Here is a 10,825-nt window from a genome sequence, read left to right as displayed (position 1 = left end):
ATTCTGCCCGTGTCACCTCTACATTATTCACATATGCTGTACCATTTTTACAGAGGGTTTTCAGACCCTGTAGGTCTCTAGCCTACATAACAACCACGTCACCAGCAGTAGGCTGTGGCTTTGAAGGAACACACAGACCGTCTAATGACATGCAATCTTATTTCAACTGGATGCTACACACTCTGGCCCCATTATTAGGAAGCTGAGACAAAACAAGTCTGCATATCAAAAGGGAACAAAAAATCCCAAATCACCATGGCAACTGGAGATGGGAACACACATCCTTTCCCCCTTTTTATTTTTTATATTTGGCCATCATTGCCAGCATATTTAGGTCAATCTAAAGGATCATGCAGGTAAATTCATCTGAATGTATATTCTAATGTCATTTCATTGTGTAGGCTACAGTGTCTAACACAATCGTTGGAACGTGTCATCTGTGGTGATGCCGCCGCCTTGCGCCAAGTGTCTATGCGCTACTGACCCAATCTCTAGTCTCATTTAACAAATTGGAATTATATGAACATTCCCTAAACCATATCACAGTGTAGCTCACCCTGCCATCATTGATCAGAATTATTATGTGGCAAAGAAAAGCGTATGAATCTGTGGGTGCATTATTTCTGTAGTGAAGGTAGTCTACCGGGGAGCAGCAGCATCTTCCACGATAAAACATCGTACCATACCCAACATAACGCATAAGCAACAGAGGGAAGAGACGCACAATCCTTCGCAGAAAAATATCATAAGCAGGTATGTAAAGCACATGTTGTTACATGGTAACAACTTGTGACTGTATTTAGGCTAGATTAAATGGGTGGGGGTGGGGGTCGCCTGATATGGACGTGGGTACAGGCTGTCTTACCTGGAGTCCGCGGCGTCTGAGAATATTAGGTTCCATTACGAATGAGTCAGCCAACGTTTCACTCCATTCAGAATTTAATCCATTGCCTCAGACGTTCCCCCATGAAATCAACCCTGAGCAATTCACAGCTCACTGCACATCTCAGGCTACCTAGCGGAGAGGTTCCCGTTATTTCGAACATGCCGGAGTCACCTGACCTGATGGGGATTTAAGCAATTGGTAGAGCAATCCAGATAACTCGTCCAATAGCGACCACGCTAAATGATTAGCGAGACACAGGGGAAGAACGACGAACATTGGATGTACAGTGAGGTTTGCAGTGATGGTAAGGAATACATTTCGATTGTACCCTATATAACATCAATAACATTGATTTATACCAGTATTAGTTATTAGGGTGTTCACTTTCCACATTTAGGCCTACGCCGTTTCTTTTATATATATAGCGTTCTTTTATATAGTGCTAAAGCTTACATCACGTGTTTAAACAAGTAGGACACCAGGTCATGTTTATTATATAAAAGTGTTGAGACAAAGTGCCAATTTTTGTTTGAGTTGTTTAAGCCCTATGTCCTTCCCATTCTTCAATTTCCAAAGGAGTCAGACACATGACCAGACCCAAACAATGGCCGGGTACTGATAGTCATGGGGCAGAATGGGCCAATTGATTATTGCTTGTCTCCAAGTGGCACAACCACCCTTTGATGAAACAATGGAACATTGATATAGCAACATTGCAGGCCTCACAGTGAAATAAGCCCCAGGCTTAGTCACAACAAGTTTACACTGCAGGTTTGAAATTACTCTCCCCTTGCTTCATCATCTTTTATCATGTTATAATAACAAACCATAGAGGTGAATGCTCTTCCCACTGAACACAAATACCAATGGTCTCTGTCTCTGTCTCTCTTTCTTACTCTCTCTCTCTCTCTCTCTCTCTGTCTCTGTCTGTCTGTCTGTCTGTCTGTCTGTCTGTCTGTCTGTCTCTCTCTCTCTCTCTCTCTCTCTCTCTCTCTCTCTCTCTCTCTCTCTCTCTCTCTCTTTCTCTCACACACACACACACACACACACACACACACACACACACACACACACACACACACACACACACACACACACACACACACGCATGCTCGCACGCACGCATGCACACACAAGCAAAAAATAAATAAATAAATAAACATCCAAACCCTAAAGAAATATCCATAATGCTAACCACTGATTATCATGTACATTGGATCGTTACGGGTATTGAGGGATGCATAAATCACAGTTCACTGCATTTCGGATCCCTTGTTTTATGCGCAGTGAGTTGCTTCAGGGCTGACCCAGCAGAGTAGGGACCGCACTTGTTAGCAAGACTACTTAAGCATGAAAACTGTAGCTTAATTGCTTTGCATTCCCTCGTGTATTCCTCTTGTATATACTATCTCTGAGATGTGGGGCAGGCCCACCCTTCCTTGCTTGCCATCATTTGAGTATCATGAAACATGAAAGCCATGATGCAGTGGTTGAGAGACAGCATTTATTTGGAAGTGTAGGCCTACATCATTTCATATGTTTTTGCACAGATTTAAATAGGCCTACATTTTTTTTAAATAGCACTTACTTCAAGTGTGTATGAATCTGTAGAATGCCCGTAGGCCCACATATAATATCTGTAATGTGTAAGTGGAGAAATGTATCATTTTTCATTTATTGTAGGCAGTGTTTCTACTTCTATGGCTGTAGAGTGACAACCACAAAGCTTTACTGTAAAGTGATTTAAAATCATGCATTTATGCAATGCCACGGGAATAGCTAGACTGGTGGGTCTAGCTCAGGGGTGGGGAACCTTTTTCATTCGAGGGGCCACTTCAAATTCATCCGAGGGCCGGAAAAGTCCTCAGAGGGCCATACTATGAACACAAACCAGGATTTCCCCCTGCACTTTAGGCACTGAATGCAGCCACCTTTAAAACAGACCCCTCCTTCTCTAGGTCCCCTCTAGGTATTGCAAATGTATTTTCTAAGTTTCCATTACAAAATATGTCATATTTCATGTGAAGCTGCATAACGTTAAAATTACATCAGGGGCCACATAAAGCGGCCCTTGAGACATAGGTTCCCCACCCCTGGTCTAGCTATTCATAGTTATAGGCTAGACCGGATCATGAGTCCCTTGAGGCTATAGAGCAGGGTGTTCTCCCTTTGGTGTACTCCTATTCTACCTATGTAGGCCAGAGGTAGACCTACCTATTGCTCACCACTAGGGGGACCCATGTGCCCACTGTACAGAGGGAACATGTAGACAGCTGTCTCCCACAGAACTTTTCAGTGCCTGCATAGTAGGCCTAATTATACTCTTATTAGGCAATAATATTAGCATACATGCAAACATATAAAAATGTATTAACAGTATACATGGTATACTTAATATGAGGAAATAAAGATACACTTTTCTGGTGGTAGTAAGAATGAAAACATGTATTTTTGGCTATAATTGTTACTTACACTAATGGCAAAGATCCGCTCTGAGGCATGTCATAAGAGTTTAAGAGTGACTGCAGGCTTTGTTTGCACTTTAAAAAGAATTCCTCCTGGGTGTGGCACCCAACGCTTTATCTTTGTTGTCATGGGATGCTTTTTTTCTGAAAGTTAACCTAGGCTTTTAAATATAGCAGGCGTCTTTTGTAGTTCTGACAAAGCCAACTCACCCAGCGTATGCTGCCCTAATGATGGAGAGCGGAATGTCATGTTCAAGGTTCTGAATCACCACTCATCACACTTCACACACACACACACACACACACACACACACACACACACACACACACACACACACACACACACACACACACACACACACACACACACACACACACACATGCACACATGGTCATTATTGGATGATTCATACTTTTACTGACAATTCTACATGGCCCCATTACATGTTTATGCCTGTTAACATTGGGAAAATACTTGTCATGTCGCAATAGGTTAAGACAATGCTTATAAAGAGAAAGAGTGAAATTTTATTGGTAGTAATAGGAATGTGAGTAGCGTGTAATGTAATGGTTTGTTTATCTACTGGTACAGTTCAGTGGACTGTTGTACTTGTTTAATAAATTAGTAAATTCACAAAATAGGCATATCAATGACATTTACTAAAGTACCCTTCTTGAGGCCTTGTAAATAAAGTTTTGAAAGTGAAATCTTAAAACGAAGAGATCCCCACATGACAAAATAATACATTTCAGCTGGACAAAAGTTCTGACTATTCAGAATGGTATGCAATCCAGATGAAGATTACAGTCTCTTTATCAATGTAGTACAAAGTTGAGGAAAGCCAGGTGAATCACCACAATTGCGAGATTCATGTCAACGACACCATTTGTGTGGGCGGAGACACCAAATGCATGGAGCATAGGCTGTTTCCCAATGTCCAGTGTTCTAGTCTTGTCAGGACGTGAAACAGCCTGTGATTGGATACCCTTTGCTGAACTCAGTGTTCTAGTAAAGCAAGGCTAGAATACTGGACTTTGGGAAGCAGCCAAAGTGTCATACTTACATAAAAGGAGCATATAAGAGAATGTAATGTGTGAGTTACAATACGGTGCTCGTATTTGTTATAAAAAGCAGGCAGGCTGTGTCAAGGTAAGACAGTGTATTCATACAATAGCCCTAGAATAAGTTATGTATAGAGTAGAGTAACTTTATTGGTCCCCGGTGGGGAATTAAGGTGTCAAGTAGCTTACATACACATAATGCCCACATGGACATTTCAAGACACATGTAATACAGGTAATAGTCAGGGAGGGGAGGGAAAATGCTTGGCTTGGCTTTGGACCTCCTACTTTCTATGTCAGATCCCTGTGCCCTATCAGTCATAGATGTCTACCCGCTGCTACAGAATGGGAAGCGCGCTCTCTGATGTCCATGACTGTGAAGTGAAATGAGAGGATGTGGATTATACTTCGGAAAACAGACCAGCTTTTTTTTTACCTGTCACTAATACAAGGCGGCAAACACCTTGAGGCCACAGTGGGTGGTAAAAGCAGGTAAACAACCGACCGTGGAAAAGGGAGTGGCCAGCATCTATAAATGAAAAAGCATGCGTGGAATTTCATTTATACTCCCCAGCGCACACACACACACCACACACACTCACACACACACACATACGGTGAGTGAGCCACGCTTCAGCAACTCTGCCATGCCCATGTGTCGGTGCATTCTGCTCTGCCTGGGAACCCTCACTCTCTGCCTCGGCCTGGCTGAGTGCAGGACGCACAGGAGGCGGCATGTGGACTCGCTCGGTCACGCTCACCCTCACGGTCACGGTCACAGGGCCCTGCGGCTGGACGCGCTCAAGGCCAGTATCCTCAGCTACCTGGGCATGGATCGTCCTCCGGTGCCCATCGCCAGAGGCTCCGCGCAGGAGAGGCAGCAGGAGCTGGACAGGATGTTCCTGCGGTACAGGGAGATGCTGCAGCAGCTGAGGGGGAACACTACCACCAGCACCACCACCTCCACAAGCACCACCATCATCCAGCAGGAGACGCAGCACACACAGCACACCAGGACAGCCTCCATCACCGTGCGCCCAGCCTCAGGTAAAAGCTTATTTATTAGTCAATACATGGCAGGATGATGTTTGAATGTGTGTCATGTCATGTCATGTCATGTCATGTGTGTGATCTCAGCATTGTGTTTTGTGTGTATGATGCCGCAATTTGAGTCTAAATGACAGGTGTATACACTACATGCGCTACATTGTTATCATTCATTTGTGCTTTCACAGATACAGGTGAGGGTAAACTGTATTTTATGTTCACATCGCCACAGAGACAATGTGACTGTATCAGCTCTACTGCCAATAAGCAGTCTCCTTATAATTCCTGTGAAAGATGTACACAATTACAAGGAATAACTATGTAAGATAATAGCTTAACATGACAAAACTTGCCTCAGTCAGTCTTGTTTTTAAAAGCGGTAGTCTTACTCTGGCACAGCAGAAGTAGATTTACATAATCACATTATGAAGCAATACAACAAACACAACAATGTAACAGTCGATTTAAGATAAAGAAAAGAACAGCCCACGGACTGTTGCTTACACATCTGTGGTACTTTCACAGGGCTTGGCAGTGTTGCAACACAATGATCTCCTTTTTAACTTCTGGTTGCATATAACCATGACATGCTCCTCCAATGCCTTATGGTCCAATTTCTAGAACATTTTGTATTGTGACTGAGCCTGCTTGTCCACATTTCATTTAATCACCACACTTCTTTGTTGGAATTAGCCCTTTGTGAGTTGTCGAACAGTGACATGTTACATGTACTAAACAAAACAATATCTGCCAATCTGCAGCCAACCGGTGTGATGACTGATGGTCTCAAGTGGAAAAAAATGGCTCGTGTTCACTTTGACTTCAAAGATAACACTAACGACTGCACCCTGGAAAGACCACTGACGTGATTGCACCTATCTTCTGTTCTTTCTTTCAGTGCTGGCAGTGACCGAGCAAGAGGGTGAACCCCATACACACCAGCAGGTCCAGTGGTACAGAGCAGTATTCTACAGACCCTTCATCAGAGAGGACCAGACTCTGAGATGGGCTGCTCTCAGACTTCACAGTGCTGACCGTTACTGCTCACCCACAAAACAGAAGATTAGGCTCAGTGTCAGCATATCGGAACCGGGCACTGGAGAAAGGACACCGTTTCCTATCATGGAAAGGACTCTTAAACGAATACTCTGCACTAGGAATGTGACAGTGAACATAAGGGCAGTCATTGAGGAGTGGAGGCTGAGGTCTGCTAATAGCAGTTTAATCATGGACGTGGGTTTGTCCACGGGAGAGAGAACTGGTGTGACCGTCCCTGCGCCTAACATGACTCTAGAGATGGACTTATTACTACATGATGGAGGGGCACACTCAAGGCGAGCACGCTCCACAAAGGACGAGAACTGCGAGGAGGACAACAAGTGTTGCCGGCGGTCGCTCAACGTGTCCTTCAAAGAGATAGGCTGGTCCGACTGGGTCGTGGCGCCCAGCAGCTACACCATGTACTTCTGCGACGGCTCCTGCCCCCACAACTACAAGCCGGCAAGCATGCACACGCAGGTTAAGTCACGCATGCATCACATGACGCGGGGAGCCACGCCTCGGCCGTGCTGCGTGCCGGCGGCCTACGAGCCTATGATCCTCATGCACTATGACAGTAGAGGGAAGCTGAAGCTCTCCCCATTCAACGATTTGATTGTTAGCAAATGCCACTGTGCCTAACCCCCTTTGACTGACAGAAATGGAAGTATTTATTGTTGTTATTATTATTATTATTATGGTTATTTTACTCCTGAAATGTGTGTATTTCTTTTAAGAAATAAAACATTGAGAGTACATTGTGAGTATCATAACAATATAACCAAATTGGAGACAATGTTTTTATTATTACTTTGACTTGTTAAGGATAGGCAATAGCCTTGTCAACATGTGGTCATAAAGTCATTGATGTCCAAACATCAAACAGCATTTATGAATTATTTATTGTTAATTTATTGCTTTAACATATTTCCTCTAAAAAGTGTTGTTTTAACTCTGTTACAATTAAAGCATACTGTCTTTTATAGTTACAAATGTTAAGGTAGCCCACGGTTTTATTTGTTCCCATTCATTTCAAAAATCATTGTCATTCATGTGTGTTACATGTGTAAATTTCAATAAAAAACACATTTTTATAAACTCTTCCTTCCCTATTGCTTCCTTCCATAGTTGTCCCATGCAGCATATGGTCCTAGAAAAAACATGTACTGGAATATCAAACGCTTGTTAGTTACTATTTATTCATTACTTGATTTTTAGTTACACACAGTGTAATAACTTGACAGAAATACACAAAAAAATAGAATTTAGAATTGGAAATATGTGACATGTTTACAGTTACGTTATTGTAACAGGGCTCTAAATTAACTTTTTTTCATCACCAGCAAAAATGGCTAGCAGTTAAACTACTAGTCAAACACACACTTTGGGTCAAAGTGGCTACTAGGTTCTCTTTTAAGAGCCTGGTAACAGTATACAATCTCAGTGCATGACACAAAGAATAGGCCTACTGTTATGGTCTGATTCCCATTTACAGTTTTGGATCTAAGCATATTGCAGCAAGTTCAGAACGTCACAAAGCCAAAAGTTCACGTTGAAGGTTTTCTCTTTTGAGCAATATACCACATCATCATCATGATAAGCTTTATTTCAAGGTCAGGGTGCATCCTGCTGTACACTACACCCTATAACAGATATGACACCGTCTACGCAGCCTTGAAACAATTCACATGCTGGCCTTGACTGGAAAATCAATGGTCTCCATGGCACTCCAGTGTGCTGTTGACTTAAAGGAACAGTCCACCCTTTTTTGATGTTCACATATTTGTAGTATTTCCAAGCATTATTCATGAATGTGCATATCATTTTCTTCTCAGTTTGTTCAGTACTTAGATTTATTGGATCAGAATTATTAGCATAGCTTAGCATAATCACTGGAAGTGAATGGAGGTATTAGAATCAAGCCACAAATAATCACAGGACAGGATTAAAAATAGCTGTTTTGCACTCTGGTGAATTTTACATGAATTTTAAAGTACTTTATAAGTACATTTGATGATGTTTTGTTTGCCCCCATAGACTTGCTTTGCTACGCTTAATTTGGCTATACTTAACTGGGCAATGGAAACACATAGACGAAAATGATATGCACATTCACGAATAATGCTGGGAAATACTGCAAATACGTGAAAATCAAAAAAGGGTGGACTGTTCCTTTAATATTTTACAAACTTATATATTATAATGTTGAATTTCCGTCAACAACCCCAAAGAGCACATTACATTGCTGCTGCTATATGACTTAATGCTTTTGTACAAATGTGCATATACTACTTATTTAGCAAAGCTTGGAATAAAGATATTCCAGTGTAAGCATATATTTTTACCAGTTTGCTTACAAAAAGCAAGGGGTATATAAACATTGACCTGTTTGACATGATCAAATTACCCAAATTATTCTTTCAGAGGCAATAAAGACAGAGTGCGAAGAGTGCTGAGGCCAGTCATAAAGGTAGTCATTTCCTCAAACATAAACCCAGTAAAACAGCAGTAATCACCAATCACTGAAAATGGGATATTCCTTTACGAGAAGGAAAGGAGTTCACTGACAAAACGGAACACTCAAAAAATAATATTGTAGTTTCCAAATATAAAAAAGGGTGTGACACCTTCACCAAACGCAGGAAGGCCAAGAGCACAATCAATCAATTTGCTGGCAGATACAAATGAAAAATTCAGCCATCTTCATGAAAGCACAGTTATGTCCGGTACCACCCTAACCTCTGTGGCAACTTGTACTGTACATCCTCTTTGTCACCAGGTCGTGGGGATAATGTTAATGTCCTTAATCTCTAACTCTGAAAGGCCCCGTTACCACCCAAAGTATACAAGTGGATGTTAAGAACAGATCATCAAGCACTATAAAACTGTTTTAAATAGGTCTCTCGAAGTGAGACACAGAGCAAACATGCATTATTCCTCACCTGGGCTTAATTTCTGGGAAATTGAGATCCAACATCCTTGACAAACAAAAGATATCTCAGAAAAAGGGGTGGTACAGTTTATTTAACCTAAGACAATGTTGTTAATTGTGAGTAGACTTTTCAGTATTTTATCTCAAATGCAGAATTAACATTGATTGACACCATAAACAAGAATTTGTGAGGGGCAACAATAGTGTCACAGTTTCACAGATGCCAGAGACTAATGTCTTTGTTTCTCCTCCTTTGGGAAAGAAGAAGTGAAAGTAACCTCTTCAACTATTTTTAACTGAAGTGAATATGTAAAAAAAAAAAAACCTATTCCTAAAACGAAACACATAGATCACGTATACAGAAGAGGTATTTCAGTCTTTGTTTGACAATTATATTACTCAAGGAGGAGGAATGAACGTGAACTGTGAAAACAATTAGAGCAAAAAAAAGAAAGAAAGAAAAAAGGGGAGACGAAAATAGTTTGACATCTCTCTGAAAAATATTCACCAAAAGGCCATTTTTCAAGCATCAGGCACAATGTAAACATCTTCCTCGCCGTTGTCTGGCTGGCTGTTGTATTGACTGTACCTGAAGGAAGGATCGTTGCTATAAATTGCGTCATGTTCTGAATCACACTGCATGTAAAGGTCGCCAGGTTCAGCCGGGCTGATGGGAAAAAGGGGATGGTATGGGTTACTCAGGGTCTTCCATTTAGAACCAACACACGGTGAAAGTGGCAGATCCGTTAATCATTTTGCCATTCAGCAAATACATGTCATGACAACTAGATAAGGTAATAATGTGTAAGGCACGGGCAAACCCGAAATGTGCCCATGGGACATTCCACACCTGGTAACAAGCAGTATGCAGAAGTTGCAACACAATGCAATGTCAATTTTTAACTAGTTACCGGTATTGACAAATGAAAGTAAAGTGTGCATCCAATAGTAGCCACATCTGCCAACTGACCATTTTCAAGAGTCTCTATATGGGTCACTGAATGGCATTGTCATCACGCCTCATGATTTTGTCAGGTAAAAAAAAATGCTGACTTCATCACCCCTAAGAAAGCAGGAACTGCATGTACTTTATTGCCCCTTACCTGTGGGAATTAAAGTCCATATTGCTGTAATTCCTCGGTGGATTGATGTCAGAAGGCTCCTGACGAAAGTTTTCATAAACTGGGACTTCAGAGACCTCAGGAGAGTGAACTGTGTGCCGGGATTCCATAGGTTTGCACTGTCGTTCCCCCGTGGTCCCAGAATCGTTTGATGAATGTATATCTTTTGATTTTCTTTTCTTTAAGTAGAAATATGCCATAACTCCCACAACTATGGCAAGTGCCACAAAGAATATTGGAAGACCCACAGCAGCACCATTGGTTCTTTGGTCAT

The 10,825-nt window shown here is 41.8% G+C and overlaps 1 protein-coding gene across 1 annotated transcript; it reads left to right on the top strand.

Moving 5' to 3' along the window:
• Positions 1–4,808: 4,808 nt before the first annotated feature.
• Positions 4,809–7,203, top strand: LOC134466435 (growth/differentiation factor 8). Its single transcript, XM_063220334.1, has 2 exons — positions 4,809–5,460; positions 6,359–7,203. The coding sequence occupies exons 1-2, from the start codon at positions 4,959–4,961 to the stop codon at positions 7,138–7,140; spliced, it is 1,284 nt and encodes a 427-aa protein (XP_063076404.1). The 5' UTR covers positions 4,809–4,958; the 3' UTR covers positions 7,141–7,203.
• Positions 7,204–10,825: the final 3,622 nt, after the last annotated feature.

The sequence above is a fragment of the Engraulis encrasicolus genome, chromosome 16, assembly GCF_034702125.1.
Source record: "Engraulis encrasicolus isolate BLACKSEA-1 chromosome 16, IST_EnEncr_1.0, whole genome shotgun sequence".
Taxonomy (NCBI): domain Eukaryota; kingdom Metazoa; phylum Chordata; class Actinopteri; order Clupeiformes; family Engraulidae; genus Engraulis; species Engraulis encrasicolus.
The sequence above is the reverse complement of the archived record's forward strand: the minus strand, read 5'-3'. Positions and strand labels throughout refer to the sequence as shown.